Here is a 22,292-nt window from a genome sequence, read left to right as displayed (position 1 = left end):
CCTTATATATTTATACATGGTGATCATATCCCCTCTTATGTATTTATACATGGAGACAGGGGCGTAACTACCACCATAGCGACCCATGCGGGCGCTATGGGGCCCACAGCCGAGTGGGGCCCGATGAGGATGAGAGCACCGCCGGCACAGTCTCCCAGCCAGGGGAAGAGAGAGGAAAGGAAGAGGCGAGCTGTCCGTATCAGCAGAGAGCTGAATTGCCCGATGTAAGAGCTTTCATTAGAACTTCCAGTGTTCCCGGGGCTCAAGTCACATAGCTCCACCTCTTGGCCCGACGCCTTTGATAGACAGAACGCCGATCCAATGCGGGACATGTGACATCATCAAAGGCGTCGGGCCAAGAGGTGGGGCTATGTGACGATGAGCCCCGGGAAGACAGGAAATTCAAATGAAAGCTATTACAGCGGGCAATCCCGCTCTGTGCTGATCCGGGTGGCTTGCCTCTTCCTCTGCATAGGTGGGGCTGTATGTGGCACAGGTCACGCTGTATGTGGCACAGGTCACGCTGCATTGACACTAGGGCAGCTGTGGGGGGGGGGGGCTGTTTGCAGGGGGGCCCTATACAACATTTTGCTATGGGGCTCTGCTATTTCTAGTTGCGCCCCTGCTTGGAGATCATATCTCCCTTATGTATTTATACATGGAGATCATAAAATACTTACTCCATTCTTTGTCATCATGTTGGCTCCATAGATTATTAGCATTTTTATAATTTTGTAGCGGTTGAGTCTGACAGCATCGTGCAGTGCGGTGTCACCTTCCTGTAAAAGGCAAAGAAGAAGACCTTAGTCTATGTGTCATCTACAGAGGGGGAAATAATGATCGTCTCCCCTGCAGATTGTGTAAGTTTGCCCACTTACAAAGAAATGAAGGGTCTATAATTTTTATCAGAGGTGTATTTTATATGATAGAGACAGAATATCAACCAACAATCCAGAAAAAATGATACAAATGTTATAAATGGAGTAAAATAAGTATTTGATCCCCTACCAACCAACAATAATTCTGCCCCCCACAGACTGGCTACAGTAGGTGCTCATGTGGTACACAGATTAGTCCTGTCAATGTAAGAAGGTTCTCCTAACAACAACTCGTTATGTGTATAAAAGACACCTGTCCACAGAATCTCTTTCTTCTATTCAATCCTCACCATCATGGGGAAGACCAAAGATCTGTCAGAGGACGTCAGGGACAAGATTGTAGACCTGCACAAGGCTGGAATGGGCTAAAAGACCATCAGCAAGAAGCTTGGTGAGAAGGAGACAACTGTTGGAGCGATTATTCGCAAATGGGAGAAATACAAAATAACCATCAATCGTCCTCGGTCTGGAGCTCCGTGCAAGATTTCTCCTCATGGGGTGAGGATGGTCATGAGAAAAGTGAGGGATCAGCCCAGAACTACACGGGAGGAGCTTGTGAATGATCTCAAGGTAGTTGGGACCACAGTCACCAAACAAACCATTGGTAACACAATACACCACCATGGATTGAAATCCTGCAGTGCCTGCAAGGTCCCCCTCCTCAGGAAGACACATGTACAGGAACTTCTGATGTCTACCAATGAACATCTAAATGATTCAGAGAAGGATTGGGGGAGAAAGTTCTGTGGTCAGATGAGACCAAAATTGAGCTCTTTGGCATTAACTCGATTCACCGTGTTTGGAGGAAGAAAAATGCTGACTATGACCCTAAGAACACCATCCCTACAGTCACACATCATCCCTACAGTCACACGGAGGTGGAAACATGTTGCTTTGGGGCTGTTTCTCTGATAAAGGTACAGGCCGACTTTGCCGCATTGAGGGGCCAATGGATGGGACCATGTATTGTAAAATCTTGAATGAGAACCTTCTTCCCTCAGCCAGAACACTGAAGATGGGTCATGGATGGGTCTTCCAGCATGACAATGACCCAAAACATACCACCAAGGCAACAAAGGAGTGGCTCAAGAAGAAGAACATTAAGGTCATGGAGTGGCCTAGCCAGTCTCCAGACCTTAATCCTATAGAAAATGTATGGAGGGAGCTGAAACTTCGAGTTGCCAAGAGACAGCCAAGGAACCTTAAAGAGGTTGTAAACCTCCGGGAAAAAAAAAAAAAAGCCCTGCAAGACAAAGGCATAATGAGCTAATGAGCATTATGAATACTTACCTTAGAACGATGCCCTGGCAGTACGGCCCGCACTCCGCTCCCATGGCCGCCATCTTTCACCACAGTTACTTCCGGGTTTGCGGGCTCCGGCGCTGTAATTGGCCGGAGCCGCGATGACGTCACTCCAGTCACGGCACACGTACCGAAGAAACGGCACGAGCGGGCCGTTTCTTCAGTGCGCATGCGCCGATGACCTCGGCAGCAGCGCATATAGTGAATATCTCCTGAACTGTGCAAGTTTAGGAGATATTTACAATACTTACAGGTAAGCTTTATTATAGACTTCCCTATAGGTGCAAGAGGTGTAACAGAGTTTACAACCACTTTAAGGATTTAGAGAAGATCTGTAAAGAAGAGTGGACCAAAATCCCTCCTGAGATGTGTGCAAACCTGATCACCAACTACAAGAAACGTCTGACCTCTGTGATCACCAACAAGGGTTTCTCCACCAACTACTAAGTCATGTTCTGCTTGGGGATCAAATACTTATTTTACTCCATTTATAACATTTGTATCATGTGTTTTTTTTCTGGATTTTTGGTTGATATTCTGTCTCTATCATATAAAATACACCTATGATAAAAATTATAGACCCTTAATTTCTTTGTAAGTGGGCAAAACTTACACAATCTGCAGGGGAGACGATCGTTATTTCCCCCCCACTGTAAAGTCATAGAAACTCTGCATCTGAAATCATAACGAGTATTGATATGAACTTGTACTGAGTCATTAACCACTTAAGGACCAGAAGATTTCCCCCCTTAACGACCAGGCCATTTTTTGCGATATGGCACTGCGGTCTCTTTAACTGACAATTGCGCAGTCGTGCGACGCTGCACCCAAACAAAATTGACGTCCTTTTTCCCCCACAAATAGAGCTTTCTTTTGGTGGGATTTGATCACCTCTGCGGTTTTTATTTTTTGCGCTATAAACAAAAAAAAGACGGACAATTTTGAAAAAAAAAAAACAAACAATATTTTTTACTTTTTACTATAATAAAAAAAGAAAAAAAAATTAAATAAACAAGTTTCTTCATCAATTTAGGACAATATGTATTCTTATACATGTTTTTTTGGTTAAAAAAAAAAAAAATCGCAATTAGCGTATATTGATTGGTTTGCACAAAGTTATAGCGTCTACAAAATAGAGGATAGATTTATGGCATTTTTATTATAATTTTTTTTTTTTACTAGTAATGGCGGCGATCAGCGATTTTTTTTTTTTGGGGGGGACTGCGACATTGCGGCCGACAGATCAAACACTTTTGACACTCTTTTGGGACCATTGACATTTACACAGCGATCAGTGCTATAAAAATGCATTGATTACTGTATAAATGTCACTGGCAGGGAAGGGGTTAAATGTGTTCACTGGGAGGTGTTTCTAACTGAGGGGAGGAGTGTACGGACTGGAGGAGGAGAGAGATCGCTGTTCCTGATCACTAGGAACAGATGATCACTCTCTACTCCCCTGTCAGAACGGGGATCTGCTTGTTTACATTGACAGATCCCCGTTCTGGCTCTCTGTGGAGCGATCGCGGGTGGCGGGTGGCAAGATGACCACTGCCTTGTTAAAGAAGCTGAGGGTAAAGGTGATGGACTGGCCAATCATGTCTCCAGACCTAAACCCTATTGATCATCTGTGGGACATCCTCAAACAGAAGGTGGAGGAGCGCAAGGTCTCTAACATCCACCAGCTCCGTGATGTCATCATGGAGGAGGGGAAGAGGACTCCGGTGACAACCTGTGAAGCTCTGGTGACCTCCATGTCCAAGAAGGTTAAGGCAGTTGTGACGGGAGTCACTTTGGGTGGGGGGCTTGTGGAACCCAGCCTACCTTGGAGAGCTCTGGAAACTCCTTGTCCAGCTTCCCCCGGCCCCTCCAATGTGTAAGTGACCCTGTGTCTATTAGGGGCACAGGGTGGCAGAGAACCCCAGTGGCAACCTGTGAAGCTCTGGTGAACTCCATGCCCAAGAGGGGTAAAGGCAATGCTGGAAAATAATGGTGGCCACACAAGATATTGACACTTTGGGCCCAATTTGGAGATTTTCACTTAGGGGTGTACTGACTTTTGTTGCCAGTGGTTTAGACATTAATGGCTGTGTGTTGAGTTATTTTGAGAGGACAGTAAATTTACACTGTTATACAAGCTGTACACTCACTACTTTACATTGTAGACAAGTGTCATTTCTTCAGTGTTGTCACATGAAAAGAGAGAAGAAAAGATTTACAGAAATGTGAGGGGTGCACTTACTTTTGTGAGATACTGTGTGTGCATATATATATATATATATATATATATATATATATATATATATATATATATATATATATATATATATATATATATATATATATATAAAATTTGTTTTTGTTTTTTTAACTCATTAAAGTTTTGTTTTTTTTTTTTGTTTCGTTTTTTATTGCCTTTGAAAAACTGCTGCACAAATACCGTGTGATATAATATATTGCAATGACCGCCATTTTATTCCCTAGGGTCTCTGCTAAAAACAGAAAAGCATCAGAATAGTCCTAAGTCCTTTAGTGGTTAAGCAGTAACAAGCCCTTCCAGTGATTGGCTAGCCGAAAGCAATGTACAATATCTCTAAGGAGAATAAAGTCGGCTCTCCATGTGGCAGTAGGATTCTATGGATGTCGGGGGTGGGGTCCGGTTAGTGGGGGGGATGGGGGGGGGCATCCAGTGATGTGCTGGAAGTAGAAGTTCAGGAAAAGCCACAGAACGTCCCTACTTCTAAGTTTAAAAATAAAAAAAGCGAAGACTTACTCTGTCCTTGGAGTTGATATCCACCCCGGTGGCAATAAGATGTTCCACTATGTCTGCCTGACCGGTACGAGTGGCAACATGCAGAGGAGTGCTCAGAACCTGAAACATGTCATGAAAAACAGACATCAGAATTCTCTACCGTTACTGGACGATTTCACAGCTAAAAAAACAGAAATTCAAGTAAAATCCGATTCCAACTAGAATTATAGACTTGTTGTAATGGGGTGTAATGGTGTGGGGGATGGGGTATCACCGGTTCAGGCTGGTGGTGGGGGTGTAATGGTGTGGGGGATGGGGTATCACCGGTTCAGGCTGGTGGTGGGGGTGTAATGGTGTGGGGGATGGGATATCACCGGTTCAGACTGGTGGTGGGGGTGTAATGGTGTGGGGGATGGGATATCACCGGTTCAGGCTGGTGGTGGGGGTGTAATGGTGTGGGGGATGGGATATCACCGGTTCAGGCTGGTGGTGGGGGTGTAATGGTGTGGGGGATGGGATATCACCGGTTCAGGCTGGTGGTGGGGGTGTAATGGTGTGGGGGATGGGATATCACCGGTTCAGGCTGGTGGTGGGGGTGTAATGGTGTGGGGGATGGGATATCACCGGTTCAGGCTGGTGGTGGGGGTGTAATGGTGTGGGGGATGGGATATCACCGGTTCAGGCTGGTGGTGGGGGTGTAATGGTGTGGGGGATGGGATATCACCGGTTCAGGCTGGTGGTGGGGGTGTAATGGTGTGGGGGATGGGGTATCACCGGTTCAGGCTGGTGGTGGGGGTGTAATGGTGTGGGGGATGGGGTATCACCGGTTCAGGCTGGTGGTGGGGGTGTAATGGTGTGGGGGATGGGGTATCACCGGTTCAGGCTGGTGGTGGGGGTGTAATGGTGTGGGGGATGGGATATCACCGGTTCAGGCTGGTGGTGGGGGTGTAATGGTGTGGGGGATGGGATATCACCGGTTCAGGCTGGTGGTGGGGGTGTAATGGTGTGGGGGATGGGATATCACTGGTTCAGGCTGGTGGTGGGGGTGTAATGGTGTGGGGGATGGGGTATCACCGGTTCAGGCTGGTGGTGGGGGTGTAATGGTGTGGGGGATGGGATATCACTGGTTCAGGCTGGTGGTGGGGGGTGTAATGGTGTGGGGGATGGGATATCACCGGTTCAGGCTGGTGGTGGGGGTGTAATGGTGTGGGGGATGGGATATCACCGGTTCAGGCTGGTGGTGGAGGTGTAATGGTGTGGGGGATGGGGTATCACCGGTTCAGGCTGGTGGTGGGGGGTGTAATGGTGTGGGGGATGGGGTATCACCGGTTCAGGCTGGTGGTGGGGGGTGTAATGGTGTGGGGGATGGGATATCACCGGTTCAGGCTGGTGGTGGGGGTGTAATGGTGTGGGGGATGGGGTATCACCGGTTCAGGCTGGTGGTGGGGTGTAATGGTGTGGGGGATGGGATATCACCGGTTCAGGCTGGTGGTGGGGGTGTAATGGTGTGGGGGATGGGGTATCACCGGTTCAGGCTGGTGGTGGGGGGTGTAATGGTGTGGGGGATGGGGTATCACCGGTTCAGGCTGGTGGTGGGGGGTGTAATGGTGTGGGGGATGGGATATCACCGGTTCAGGCTGGTGGTGGGGGTGTAATGGTGTGGAGGATGGGATATCACCGGTTCAGGCTGGTGGTGGGGGTGTAATGGTGTGGGGGATGGGATATCACCGGTTCAGGCTGGTGGTGGGGGTGTAATGGTGTGGGGGATGGGGTATCACTGGTTCAGGCTGGTGGTGGGGGTGTAATGGTGTGGGGGATGGGATATCACCGGTTCAGGCTGGTGGTGGGGGTGTAATGGTGTGGGGGATGGGATATCACCGGTTCAGGCTGGTGGTGGGGGTGTAGTGGTGTGGGGGATGGGATATCACCGGTTCAGGCTGGTGGTGGGGGTGTAATGGTGTGGGGGATGGGGTATCACCGGTTCAGGCTGGTGGTGGGAGTGTAATGGTGTGGGGGATGGGATATCACCGGTTCAGGCTGGTGGTGGGGGTGTAATGGTGTGGGGGATGGGGTATCACCGGTTCAGGCTGGTGGTGGGAGTGTAATGGTGTGGGGGATGGGGTATCACCGGTTCAGGCTGGTGGTGGGGGTGTAATGGTGTGGGGGATGGGATATCACCGGTTCAGGCTGGTGGTGGGGGTGTAATGGTGTGGGGGATGGGGTATCACCGGTTCAGGCTGGTGGTGGGAGTGTAATGGTGTGGGGGATGGGGTATCACCGGTTCAGGCTGGTGGTGGGGGTGTAATGGTGTGGGGGATGGGATATCACCGGTTCAGGCTGGTGGTGGGGGTGTAATGGTGTGGGGGATGGGATATCACCGGTTCAGGCTGGTGGTGGGGGGTGTAATGGTGTGGGGGATGGGATATCACCGGTTCAGGCTGCTGGTGGGGGTGTAATGGTGTGGGGGATGGGATATCACCGGTTCAGGCTGGTGGTGGGGGTGTAATGGTGTGGGGGGATGGGGTATCACTGGTTCAGGCTGGTGGTGGAGGTGTAATGGTGTGGGGGATGGGATATCACCGGTTCAGGCTGGTGGTGGGGGTGTAATGGTGTGGGGGATGGGATATCACCGGTTCAGGCTGGTGGTGGGGGTGTAATGGTGTGGGGGATGGGGTATCACCGGTTCAGGCTGGTGGTGGGGGGTGTAATGGTGTGGGGGATGGGATATCACCGGTTCAGGCTGCTGGTGGGGGTGTAATGGTGTGGGGGATGGGATATCACCGGTTCAGGCTGGTGGTGGGGGTGTAATGGTGTGGGGGGATGGGGTATCACTGGTTCAGGCTGGTGGTGGGGGTGTAATGGTGTGGGGGATGGGATATCACTGGTTCAGGCTGGTGGTGGGGGTGTAATGGTGTGGGGGGATGGGATATCACCGGTTCAGGCTGGTGGTGGGGGTGTAATGGTGTGGGGGATGGGATATCACCGGTTCAGGCTGGTGGTGGGGGTGTAATGGTGTGGGGGATGGGATATCACCGGTTCAGGCTGGTGGTGGGGTGTAATGGTGTGGGGGATGGGGTATCACCGGTTCAGGCTGGTGGTGGGGGTGTAATGGTGTGGGGGATGGGATATCACCGGTTCAGGCTGCTGGTGGGGGTGTAATGGTGTGGGGGATGGGATATCACCGGTTCAGGCTGGTGGTGGGGGTGTAATGGTGTGGGGGGATGGGGTATCACTGGTTCAGGCTGGTGGTGGAGGTGTAATGGTGTGGGGGATGGGATATCACCGGTTCAGGCTGGTGGTGGGGGTGTAATGGTGTGGGGGATGGGATATCACCGGTTCAGGCTGGTGGTGGAGGTGTAATGGTGTGGGGGATGGGATATCACCGGTTCAGGCTGGTGGTGGGGGTGTAATGGTGTGGGGGATGGGATATCACCGGTTCAGGCTGGTGGTGGGGGTGTAGTGGTGTGGGGGATGGGATATCACCGGTTCAGGCTGGTGGTGGGGGTGTAATGGTGTGGGGGATGGGATATCACCGGTTCAGGCTGGTGGTGGGGGTGTAGTGGTGTGGGGGATGGGATATCACCGGTTCAGGCTGGTGGTGGGGGTGTAATGGTGTGGGGGATGGGATATCACCGGTTCAGGCTGGTGGTGGGGGGTGTAATGGTGTGGGGGATGGGATATCACCGGTTCAGGCTGGTGGTGGGGGTGTAATGGTGTGGGGGATGGGATATCACCGGTTCAGGCTGGTGGTGGGGGGTGTACTGGTGTGGGGGATGGGATATCACCGGTTCAGGCTGGTGGTGGGGGGTGTACTGGTGTGGGGGATGGGATATCACCGGTTCAGGCTGGTGGTGGGGGTGTAATGGTGTGGGGGATGGGATATCACCGGTTCAGGCTGGTGGTGGGGGGTGTAATGGTGTGGGGGATGGGATATCACCGGTTCAGGCTGGTGGTGGGGGTGTAATGGTGTGGGGGATGGGATATCACCGGTTCAGGCTGGTGGTGGGGGTGTAATGGTGTGGGGGGATGGGGTATCACTGGTTCAGGCTGGTGGTGGAGGTGTAATGGTGTGGGGGATGGGATATCACCGGTTCAGGCTGGTGGTGGGGGTGTAATGGTGTGGGGGATGGGATATCACCGGTTCAGGCTGGTGGTGGGGGTGTAATGGTGTGGGGGATGGGATATCACCGGTTCAGGCTGGTGGTGGGGGTGTAATGGTGTGGGGGGATGGGATATCACCGGTTCAGGCTGGTGGTGGAGGTGTAATGGTGTGGGGGATGGGATATCACCGGTTCAGGCTGGTGGTGGGGGTGTAATGGTGTGGGGGATGGGATATCACCGGTTCAGGCTGGTGGTGGGGGTGTAATGGTGTGGGGGATGGGGTATCACCGGTTCAGGCTGGTGGTGGGGGGTGTAATGGTGTGGGGGATGGGATATCACCGGTTCAGGCTGGTGGTGGGGGTGTAATGGTGTGGGGGATGGGGTATCACTGGTTCAGGCTGGTGGTGGGGGTGTAATGGTGTGGGGGATGGGATATCACCGGTTCAGGCTGGTGGTGGGGGTGTAATGGTGTGGGGGGATGGGGTACCTGAGTATTGTTGGTGACCATGTCCATCCCTTTATGACTACAGTGTCCCCATCTTCTGATGGCTCCTTCCAGCAGGATAATTCACCATGTCACAAAGCTTCAATCATCTCACCACTGGACAATGAGGTCCCTGTCCTCCAATGGCCTCCACACTCACCACATCTCATCCAATAGAGCACCTTTGGGATGTGGTGGAATGGGAGATTGGCATCATGGATGTGCAGCCGACAAATCTGCAGCCACTGTGTGATGTTATCAGGTCACTATGGAGCAAAACCTCTGAGGAACGTTTCCAACACCTTGTTGTATCTATGCCACCAAGAATGAAGGCCAAAGGGGGTCCAACCTGGTACTAGCAAGGGGGTCCTAATAAAGGGGGCCGGTGAGTGTATGTGGTGGATGGGCAGTGAGGTCTCCCTGCCATGCCGCTGTATATATACATTGGGCTGTCATATAAGGGGTAATGGGGCGAGCTCGGGATTAGGGTTGCTTCATTGCTGACCCCAAACAAGCATCCAGTGATAGTTTTTTTCGTCAGTAACTTATCAAGTATTGAAGGAAGATTGTAAGCTCCATGAGCAAGGCCCTCCTATTCCTTCTTTATTGAACGGTATTGTAATCGTACTGTCCTCCTTTGTATTGTAAAGTGCTGTGTAAACTGTTGGCGCTATATAAATCCTGTATAATAATAATAATTTAAAATAAAGAAGAATAAAGAAAGAGAAGAGAAATACTTGGAGAATGTCTATAGGTAGGAAATCTCAAAGCTTACATGAGATCTCTCCATAAAGAGGACCTGTCATCTCTTATTTCTATTACATGAGATCTCCATAAAGAGGACCTGTCATCTCTTATTTCTATTACATGAGATCTCTCATAAAGAGGACCTGTCATCTCTTATTTCTATTACATGAGATCTCCATAAAGAGGACCTGTCATCTCTTATTTCTATTACATGAGATCTCCATAAAGAGGACCTGTCATCTCTTATTTCTATTACATGAGATCTCTCCATAAAGAGGACCTGTCATCTCTTATTTCTATTACATGATCTCCATAAAGAGGACCTGTCATCTCTTATTTCTATTACATGAGATCTCTCCATAAAGAGGACCTGTCATCTCTTATTTCTATTACATGATCTCCATAAAGAGGACCTGTCATCTCTTATTTCTATTACATGAGATCTCTCCATAAAGAGGACCTGTCATCTCTTATTTCTATTACATGAGATCTCCATAAAGAGGACCTGTCATCTCTTATTTCTATTACATGAGATCTCTCCATAAAGAGGACCTGTCATCTCTTATTTCTATTACATGAGATCTCTCCATAAAGAGGACCTGTCATCTCTTATTTCTATTACATGAGATCTCTCCATAAAGAGGACCTGTCATCTCTTATTTCTATTACATGAGATCTCCATAAAGAGGACCTGTCATCTCTTATTTCTATTACATGAGATCTCCATAAAGAGGACCTGTCATCTCTTATTTCTATTACATGATCTCCATAAAGAGGACCTGTCATCTCTTATTTCTATTACATGATCTCCATAAAGAGGACCTGTCATCTCTTATTTCTATTACATGAGATCTCCATAAAGAGGACCTGTCATCTCTTATTTCTATTACATGAGATCTCTCCATAAAGAGGACCTGTCATCTCTTATTTCTATTACATGAGATCTCCATAAAGAGGACCTGTCATCTCTTATTTCTATTACATGAGATCTCTCCATAAAGAGGACCTGTCATCTCTTATTTCTATTACATGATCTCCATAAAGAGGACCTGTCATCTCTTATTTCTATTACATGAGATCTCTCCATAAAGAGGACCTGTCATCTCTTATTTCTATTACATGAGATCTCCATAAAGAGGACCTGTCATCTCTTATTTCTATTACATGATCTCCATAAAGAGGACCTGTCATCTCTTATTTCTATTACATGAGATCTCTCCATAAAGAGGACCTGTCATCTCTTATTTCTATTACATGAGATCTCCATAAAGAGGACCTGTCATCTCTTATTTCTATTACATGAGATCTCCATAAAGAGGACCTGTCATCTCTTATTTCTATTACATGAGATCTCCATAAAGAGGACCTGTCATCTCTTATTTCTATTACATGATCTCCATAAAGAGGACCTGTCATCTCTTATTACTATTACATGATCTCCATAAAGAGGACCTGTCATCTCTTATTTCTATTACATGAGATCTCCATAAAGAGGACCTGTCATCTCTTATTTCTATTACATGAGATCTCCATAAAGAGGACCTGTCATATCTTATTTCTATTACATGAGATCTCTCCATAAAGAGGACCTGTCATCTCTTATTTCTATTACATGATCTCCATAAAGAGGACCTGTCATCTCTTATTACTATTACATGATCTCCATAAAGAGGACCTGTCATCTCTTATTTCTATTACATGAGATCTCCATAAAGAGGACCTGTCATCTCTTATTTCTATTACATGAGATCTCCATAAAGAGGACCTGTCATCTCTTATTACTATTACATGATCTCCATAAAGAGGACCTGTCATCTCTTATTTCTATTACATGAGATCTCTCCATAAAGAGGACCTGTCATCTCTTATTTCTATTACATGATCTCCATAAAGAGGACCTGTCATCTCTTATTTCTATTACATGATCTCCATAAAGAGGACCTGTCATCTCTTATTTCTATTACATGAGATCTCTCCATAAAGAGGACCTGTCATCTCTTATTTCTATTACATGAGATCTCCATAAAGAGGACCTGTCATCTCTTATTTCTATTACAAGATCTCCATAAAGAGGACCTGTCATCTCTTATTTCTATTACATGAGATCTCTCTATAAAGAGGACCTGTCATCTCTTATTTCTATTACATGAGATCTCCATAAAGAGGACCTGTCATCTCTTATTTCTATTACATGAGATCTCCATAAAGAGGACCTGTCATCTCTTATTTCTATTACATGAGATCTCCATAAAGAGGACCTGTCATCTCTTATTTCTATTACATGAGATCTCCATAAAGAGGACCTGTCATCTCTTATTTCTATTACATGAGATCTCCATAAAGAGGACCTGTCATCTCTTATTTCTATTACATGAGATCTCCATAAAGAGGACCTGTCATCTCTTATTTCTATTACATGAGATCTCCATAAAGAGGACCTGTCATCTCTTATTTCTATTACATGAGATCTCCATAAAGAGGACCTGTCATCTCTTATTTCTATTACATGAGATCTCCATAAAGAGGACCTGTCATCCCTTATTTCTATTACATGGGATGTTTACATTCTTTGTAATAGGAATAAAGGTGATAAAAAAAAGGAACAGTGTAAAAACAAAAAGTAAAATAAATAAGAAAGAAAAATTAAATTAAAGCTCCCCATCCCTCCATGGAGAAGCGAATGCATACATAAGTTGCGCACGCATGTGTAAACGGTGTCCGCACCACACATGTGAGGAATCACTGCGATCGTTAGAGCGAGAGCAATAATTCTAGGGCCAGACCTCCTCTGTAAACCGGTAACCTGTACAAATTTTTAAAGCGCCGCCTATGGAGATTTTTAAGTACTGCAGTTTGTCGCCATTTCACGGGCGTGTACAATTTTAAAGCGTGACATGTTAGGTATCTATTTACTTGGTGTAACATCATCTTTCACATTCTACAAAAAAAATTGGGAAAACCTATTATTTTTTTAAAGAAATTTCCCAAAACAATTGCATTTGAAAGACCGCTGCGCAAATACCAAGTGGCATAAAATATTGCAACAATCGCCATTTTATTCTCTAGGGTCTCTTCTTTAAAAAATAAATAAATAAATAATATGTATAATAATAATATTATATATATATATATATATATATATATATATATATATATATATATATATATATATATAAATAATGTTTGGGGGTTCTAAGTAATTTTCTAACAAGAAAAATACCAATTTAAACTTGTGAACAAAAAGTGCCAGAAAAAGCCAAGTGGTGGAAACTCGTACTACCTTGTCTTTCACGTTGATTTCCGCTCCGTGGTCCTGAAGAAGCTTCACAACCTCCAGCTTCCCGCCGCGGCATGCCCAGTAAATCGCCGTGGAATCCAACTACAAGGCAAAGCATAGGTCGAATTTTCATTCAAGGTTCCAATTTATTTGAAAATTCTGTGCAATCTAAAAACACAAGACAGCCACCTGCTATACAAAAAAGTCAAAAACGAAAAAAAAAAAAAGTTGACAGTTGCCCGGCTATGGACGCCCACACTGACCCTAAACAGCCCAACCCTGTCTCTGATTGGACAGCCCTGTGAGACCCATGGCCTGCCATAGGGTGTAGGTAACACTAAGAAGTCCCACACCACCATTCACTATTGCGGACATAGCAATAAAGCTCCGGTTCCCTTCTAGTCCATTTATACGGTTTCAGTCCCAAGTCCTGATGAAGAGGGTGGTTTTTGATGCTCGAAAGGCGTTGGCGACCCATTCGATAGGCAGCCCTGGCCTTTACTGGAGTAAAGTCGGATCTGGACCTCTCAGCAGTGGTGTGGTAGCTTCGATTTTCACTGGTACAGTTTTATTCCGGTAAGGGTCAAAGGGAAGTTAAAAAGGAACTTCCAACGCATTTCAAGTCCAGAAATGCTCTCTTCATCAGGGCTTGCAATAAGAAACAATGTATCAGGAGTAATGCCTGGACCTAGAATAGTATTTTATCCAGTGTGATAATCTTCACAGATCCTATCAGTAGTTGGTTTGGTATTGGGGGGGATGAGAGACCCCCGCATAACACGGGTGGAGAGGAATGTGAACGGCTCAGCCTTGAACTCCTCCTAAGCCACGCCCTCTGATGCATTTCGCGGCACCCATCGGCGATTAGTCATAGAAGTGGTTCGCCATTGTTTCCTATTGCGAGCCTTGAAGAAGGAGGGTATTTTTTGGACCCTCAAAATGTGTTGGGTGATCTTTATTTGTCCCTTTAACATCTAAGAAAACCATTTTACCTTCTATAGGATCGGCCTTTCTGTCCATCCAGTTCAGAGATTTGCACAGCCTTGTCTGCAGGAGACCAGATTTTTTTTTTCCTACAATTCAGTAACACTTGCAGGTCTTGTACTATCCCCCCCCCCCCCCCCCCTGTGATTGGACAGTAAAAGGAGAAGCAGCAGACTGACGAGCTGATCTCTCTGTCACTCTGCTCTCTCCTGCTGTCAGCATGTCATTTGTAAGCACTGCAACATAACTGATTGGCGCCTTGTACAGCTCCTCCCTCTCCTAGTCTGAGCTCTGCTGTATATGGGATTGGTTGACGCCAAGTCAAGTTCTCTACTCTTATCAGTTCCTTGTGCTGCTTCTTCCTTCCTCCAGTCTGAGCCCTGCTGTACAGGGACTGCAAAATGCCACATCAAAATCATGCATTGAAACTGAAAAAAAAACACATTTAATGATGTACAGTGCCTTGAAAAAGTATTCACACCCCTTGAAATGTTCCACATTTTTTCATGTTACAACCAAAGACGTAAATGTATTTTATTGGGATTTTATGTGATAGACCAACACAAAGTGTCACATAATTGTGAAGTGGAAGGAAAATGATAAATGATACAAATAAATATGTGAAAAGTGTGGGGGGGGGGGAGGGGCATTTGCTTTCAGCCCCCTTTACTCTGATACCCCTAACTAAGATCTAGTGGAACCAATTGCCTTCAGAAGTCACCTAATTAGTAAATAGAGTCCACCTGTGTGTCATTTAATCTCAGTATAAATATAGCTGTTCTGTGAAGCCCTCAGAGGTTTGTTAGAGAACCTTAGTGAACAAACAGCATCATGAAGGCCAAGGAACACACCAGACAGGTCAGGGATAAAGTTGTGGAGAAGTATAAGGCAGGGTTAGGTTATAGAAAAATCTCCCAAGCTTTGAACATCTCACAGAGCTCTGTTCAATCCATCATCAGAAACTGGAAAGAGTATGGCACAACTGCAAACCTACCAAGACATGGCCGTCCACCTAAACTGACCGGCCGGGCAAGGAGAGCATTCATCAGAGAAGAGCCAAGAGGTCCATGGTAACTCTGGAGGAGCTGCAGAGATCCACAGCTCAGGTGGGAGAATCTGTCCACAGGACAACTATTAGTCGTGTTCTCCACAAATCTGCCCTTTATGGAAGAGTGACAAGAAGAAAGACATTGGTGAAAGAAAGTCATAAGAAGTCCTGTTTGTAGTTTGTGAGAAGCCATGTGGAGGACACAGCAAACATGTGGAAGAAGGTGCTCTGGTCAGAGGAGACCAAAATTCAACTTTTTGGCCTAAAAGCAAAACTCTATGTGTGGGGAAAACTAACACTGCCCATCACCCTGAACACACCATCCCCACCATGAAACATGGTGGTGGCAGCATCATGTGGTGGGGATGGTTTTCTTCAGCAGGGACAGGGAAGCTGGTCAGAGTTGATGGGAAGATGGATGGAGCCAAATACGGGACAATCTTAGAAGAAAACCTGTTAGAGTCTACAAAAGACTTGAGACTGGGGCGGAGGTTCACCTTCCAGCAGGACAAGGACCCTAAACATACAGCCAGAGCTACAATGGAATGGTTTAGATCAAAGCATATTCATGTGTTAGAATGGCCCAGTCACAGTCCAGACCTAAATCACATTGAGAATCTGTGGCAAGACTTGAAAATTGCTGTTCACAGACGCTCTCCATCCAATCTGACAAAACTTGAGATATTTTACAAAGAAGAATGGGCAGAAATGTCCTCTCTAGATGTGCAAAGCTGGTAGAGACATCCCCAAAAAGACTTGTAGAGAAAGGGGGTTCTACAAAGTATTGACTCCGGGGGGCGCCATACAAATGCCCCCCCCACACTTTTCACATATTTATTTGTATCATTTATCATTTTCCTTCCACTTCACAATTATGTGCCACTTTGTGTTGGTCCATCACATAAAATCCCAATAAAATACATTTACGTTTTTTTGGTTGTAACATGACAAAATGTGGGAAATGTCAATGGGGTGTGAATACTTTTTCGCGGCACTGTAAATACTGAAGTCGGATTGTTAGGAAAAGGCGCGCTGTTCGCAATTCTCTGATAACACAGCGGCCGGTCGCTGCTGTCATGTAAACGAAGGTTTGGTTGTGCTGGACGGACGAGTCGCCGTCGTACCCGGTCTCTGAAGTTGACGGACGCTCCGCTGTCGATGAGTTTCTTGATGATCTCTATGTGACCCTCCAGTGACGCTCTGTGAAGGCCGGTCCGCCTGAACTGCAAGAAACACACAGCAAGGTCAGCTCACAGAGATCAGTCATAGCAAAGCTTCATTCATAGAAAACAATCGATTCCACGCTGGAAAACAAATGAAGGGTCTATCATTTCTATCATAGATGTATTTTATATGATGGAGACCGAAGATCAACCAAAAATCCAGAAAAAACACACAATACAAATGTTATATACGGAGTTGGCCCTGTGTTCAGAAAGTTTGGAGACCCACCGATCTATATATTTAAAGCCGCCGCTCTTACCGGGCCTCCCGTGCGATCGGGAGGCCCGGTGTCCAATCGGCTGTCCAATCGGCGGGCTGGAACGCAGCCGTGGGCGGCTGCGTTCCAGCCTCCTCAATGTAAACGCGGAAGCGACGTCATGACGTCACTTCCCGTTTACTCGGCTGCCAATGGCGCCGGTTTTAAAAATATATACAGTGTTCAGAATCGCCGTTTTCGGCGATCTGAATACTGTGAAGTGCAAAGGAGGAATTTGGGGTCTTTTAGAACCCCCGATCCCTCCATAAAGAGGACCTGTCACCACCTATTGCTGTCACAAGGGATGTTTACATTCCTTGTGACCGCAATAAAATTAAAAAAATAAAAAAATGTTTATTTTAAACACAATTTACAAGTATAAAAAAAAAAAAAATAAATAAAAAAAAAAATTTTTTTATAAAGAGCTCCCGTCCCCGCGAGCTCGCACAGCGAAGAAAACGCATACGGAAGTCGCGCCCGCCTATGTAAACGGTGTTCAAATCACACATGTGAGGTATCGCCGCGATCGTCAGAGCGAGAGCAATAATTCTAGCCCTAGACCTCCTCTGTAACTCTAACCTGGTAACCGTAAAAAAAATTAAAAGCGTCGCCTATGGAAATTCTTAGGTACCGTAGTTTGTCGCCATTCCACGACTGCGTGCAATTATAAAGGGTGACATGTTTGGTATCTATTTACTCGGCGTAACATCATCTTTCACATTATACAAAAAAGTTGGGGTAACTTTACTGTTTGGATTTTTTAAAAATTCATGAAAGTGTCACTTTTCCAAAAATTTGCGTTTAAAACACCGCTGCACAAATACCGTGTGACATAAAATATTGCAACAATCTCCATTTTATTCTCTAGATTCTCTGCTAAAAAAAATATATATAATGTTTGGGAACTCTAAGTAATTTTCTAGCAAAAAATACGGATTTTAACTTGTAAACACCAAATTTCAAAAATAGGCTTAGTCATGAAAGGGTTAAAGCTTCTGCTCTTCTCCTTGTTATAACTTTGGATAGTAAAACATATATTTTTTTTCCTGCCAGTAAATCCCTTATACAGCCCACTTCCTGTCTCTTGTCTGGTCATTAGCCTAGGCTTATGACATCACAGCTCTCTATCACTCTCCTGAGAGTTTGCCAGGAAGGGAGTCATAAGAGGGCCAACGAGAGCTGCAGAGCTGGGAGGCGTGCCCCCATGTGTAAATCCAGGAAGTGAACAGGCAGCTGCCCACAGTTAAAATGGCTGCAGCCAGACTCAGCGGAGGGAGATTTCTGCGGCATATTTGGCGAGTACGGAATCGCAGTATATATATATAAAATAATATGCAAAGCGGTTGGAGGGAAGCTTCAGAATGCCAAAGATGTTTTTTTAATTACAAATGATGTGAGCGGACCGCAGTTCCTCTGTTTTTATCAGCAGTGCATACGATCTTTGTATGTATTGGTGGTTTTGTGGTCTCCTCCTCCTCCTCTCATTGATATATTTGTATGTGGGGCGTATTACGTTGTACAGGATTTGTGTCCCTCGTATGTCCTTCATATCCCCCTCACACCGAGCTCCGGAGATCTCATCCAAATCACTCGCCTGTCCCCGAGGTCTGTGCGCCGCTATTTATACCCTAATAAATAAATCATTGCCGAGACCTAACCTGATCTGATTGGTTTACAGCCCGTCTGGGAATATGTGCAGCCTGCGCGCTTTTCACCGCCTCGCCAACTTTTTACAAACATTGATAGGACGGGAAGGAGACAACCAAAGAAGAGACTACAAGCTAAAGGGGCATTAATAACACATTTGTGTAGCCATCCTCCGAGAGAATCTTCATAGACACTCTATTACCATAAGTATTGGGACGCCTGCCTTTACACGCGCGTGAACTTTAATGACATCCCAGTCTTAGTCCGTAGGGTTCAATATTGAGTTGACTCCGCCCTTTGCAGCTATAACAGCTTCAACTCTTCTGGGAAGGCTGTCCACAAGGTTTAGGAATGTGTCTATGGGAGTGTTTGACCATTCTTCCAGAAGAGCATTTGTGAGGTCAGGCACTGATGTTGGATGAGAAGGCCTGGCTCGCAGTCTCCGCTCCAATTCATCCCAAAGGTGTTCTATGGGGTTGAGGTCAGTCAAGTTCCTCCACCCGCATGACCCCCAATGATCTTTGTAGCTGTCTGTGAAGATGAAAGTCTGACCACCGCTGTAAGTAGGGGCGCCACCTCATCCCTTTAAACCCCAACACATAGTAATTAACTATGATGATGGCATCCCAGAACGGCCGCTCTCGCGCGCCCACGGAGTTGCTAGGTCACGGCGCGACCCTGATCTCTGTAAAGAGTTGCGTCCACGGGTCTTTAACCATGTGATCGGCTGTGTCCAATCAGAGTGTGTGGCGAGGAGAACCGATCAGCGGCATCTCCTCACAGGGGACATCTAGGCATGTAATCAGGGCACCGATCATCAGTGCCCTGATTACAGTATAGTAATACAGTGTCACCAATCAGTGCCCACCATTGCCAGCAATCGGTGCCCCCACCAGTGGCAGCAATCAGTGCCCACCACTGCCCACAAGTGCCACCAATCAGTGGCCATTAGCGATGCCAGTTAGTGCTGGCAATCAGTGCTGCCCATCAATGCCCATCACTGCTGTTGATCAGTGCCCATCAGTGTCACCCATCAGTGCCAGCCATTAGTGCCCATCCGTACCGCCTATCCTTGCCGCCTATCCGTGCCTCCTATTAGTGCCCACCAGCGCCGCCTTTTAGTGCCCATCAGTGACACCTAACAGTGCCCATCAGTGCCGCCTATCCGTGCCTCCTATTAGTGCCCACCAGTGCCGCCTTTTAGTGCCCATCAGTGACACCTAACAGTGCCGCCTATCAGTGCCCATAAGTGCGGCATATTAGTGCCTCCTCATCAGTGCCACCTCATCAGTGCCCATAAGTGCCAACTCATCAATGCCCACCAGTTCAGCCTATCAGTGCCCGTCAGTGCCGCCTCATCAGCGCACATCAGTGAAGGCGAAAAATTACTTAGTTACAAAATTTACTGACAGAAAAAAGTAAAAAACATCTTTTTTTTCCAAAATTTTTGGTCTTTTTTTTTTTGGGGGGAAAAAATTAAAAACCCAGCGGTGATTAAATACCACCAAAAGAAAAGCTCTATTTGTGTGAAGAAAATGATAAAAAAAATGTGTTTGAGTACAGTGTACCACGACCGCGCAATTGTCATTCAAAGTGCGACAGAGCTGAAAGCTGAAAAATGTTCTGGGCAGGAAGGGGGGGGGGGGGAAGTGCCCGGTAGGCAAGCGGTTATACAGGTTCTGGGGCTGATTAAGGTGGTAATTAAACTCACTTGGTTCCTTATCTGCATTAAATTAGCCTCAGAACCCGAGTAATTCATATGTGTTCGGGTTTAAAGGATGAGGTGGCAACCCTAGCTGTAAGGGGGACATTCTTCCCAATAGCCACCAATGTAAGGGGCGTTCTATCACTGACCACCAATGTAAGGGGTGTTCTATCACTGACCACCAATGTAAGGGGTGTTCTATCACTGACCACCAATGTAAGGGGTGTTCTATCACTGACCACCAATGTAAGGGGTGTTCTATCACTGACCACCAATGAATTGGTTATTGCAAGGGTTAAGGATCCTACATTTCTTTCAAGGTTTCCTCTGGTGTAAAGAAGGTTCGGAAAGGCTGGTCTACAGATTTTACAGATGAACCCCCCCCTGAGAGGTGAAACATGTTGTATTAGACATAAGCATGTTGGACATGCATATGGTTGGACTTGATGGGCTTGTGTCTTTTTTCAACCTGGCCTACTATGTAACTATGTGTCATCTGTGGGTTATCTGGGTGTCCGGTCCTTCCTTTGGATGTATTTCCAGGAAATGAGGGAAATAATGCTGATTGCCATCACATGACTGAACACAGAACCATGTCCCGGAGTATGCTTGCATCCCCAGGAACTCCGGGAGGGAATGCAAGTCGCCGTCCAGGCAATGCATTGATGAGATTCTGTCCTGCTCAGGTTTCTCAGACAGAGTGCCGGGCCAGGCCGGCCCATTCAGGGGATTCTTATTAATAGACCTACCTCATCACAAGTGTCCGGAGATCCTCCATCCTCCAAAAACTTCTCAATGATGTTCAGCTTGCCTTCAACCGCGGCTTTCAGGAATGTTTCCGGCAGGATCGGCCCCGTCTATTGGACAGGAATTATGTACAATGAACATCCAGGTTTATCAACAGTGATTATTATATTATACGAAGCAAACATTCGGAAACAAAATACCCCCCCCCCCCCAGAGGAATTTATTTAGAAGTTGTTAAAGCTGAACTTGGGGCACACAGTTGAGTATGAAGTCTAAATTCACATATGTGAAGTGTCTTATCGGCCAAAGGATTGGCAATTCTGTCCAGGCGTCGGCAGCCTTGAGGTCTGAGCACCGGGTGGAGCTGTTATGTGGGAATGTTCTAGCACCTACACACCTGTTTTCCCTTGGTGGCAGGAGACCCTCCCCACCCCCCCCACCCCTTTACCTGTTGGTGTCAAGACCCGGATCTGAGCCTGCAATCTCTGCTGTGTCTGGCAGTCTCTCCTATTGATGAGCCACCTGAGATGCTGGACAGCTCACCGCCTGGTTCCTTAGACAACCTTGCCTTCTGTCTTGTTTCTGGTGTTCCTTGTTTCTCTTGTTCCTCTGCTCCTCCTTTAAACTTCCTGTTTAAGCCATGCTTTTGCACTTCCTCTTTGCCAGATTATTGTGCCCTCTCAGTCAATATCTCACTCTTGTCATTCATGCTGCCGTATCTTCAACGCCACTCATTACCAACCTTTGGCTTGTTCCTCCACTACGCTTCTGCATGATCCCAACCTGCAACCACTTTTTACCAACTTTTGCCTTGTTCCTTGACTAAGCTTCTACCTGATCCCTACCTGCTAAATCTGCTACTGGACCCCGGCTTGCTCACCTTCTGCTGGGGCGATCCTGAGGACTGCAACCTGGTACTAACAGTCTAACACACAGCAAAAACCATCCCCACCATCAAGAGCTCTGGTGCATACTGGTTGAGCCCGCGTCATCCACCAGAGTGACCTTGTGCACTTATCCTGCTGGTCGATGGCAGTCTCTCTACTGCTATAGCTACCGGTCTCTGAGCCTGACTCCTGACCTTGACAGTTGGATTCTCTTCAAAATACTTACCTGCCCAGTGGATCCAATGTTGTCTTG

At 46.7% G+C, this 22,292-nt stretch overlaps 1 protein-coding gene across 1 annotated transcript in view; it reads right to left on the bottom strand.

Annotated features, from left to right (window-relative positions):
• ANKRD2 (ankyrin repeat domain 2) overlaps window positions 1-22,292 on the bottom strand; it is a gene marked incomplete at its 3' end in the record, with an annotated part of 50,045 nt that overhangs the window by 6,358 nt on the left and 21,395 nt on the right. The window contains 5 exon segments of the mRNA XM_073595097.1: window positions 681-779; window positions 4,954-5,052; window positions 13,545-13,643; window positions 16,698-16,796; window positions 21,155-21,262. Of these exon segments, the coding sequence (XP_073451198.1) occupies window positions 681-779; window positions 4,954-5,052; window positions 13,545-13,643; window positions 16,698-16,796; window positions 21,155-21,262 (504 nt within the window).

The sequence above is a fragment of the Aquarana catesbeiana genome, linkage group LG08 (assembly GCF_042186555.1).
Source record: "Aquarana catesbeiana isolate 2022-GZ linkage group LG08, ASM4218655v1, whole genome shotgun sequence".
Classification (NCBI taxonomy): domain Eukaryota; kingdom Metazoa; phylum Chordata; class Amphibia; order Anura; family Ranidae; genus Aquarana; species Aquarana catesbeiana.
The sequence above is the reverse complement of the archived record's forward strand: the minus strand, read 5'-3'. Positions and strand labels throughout refer to the sequence as shown.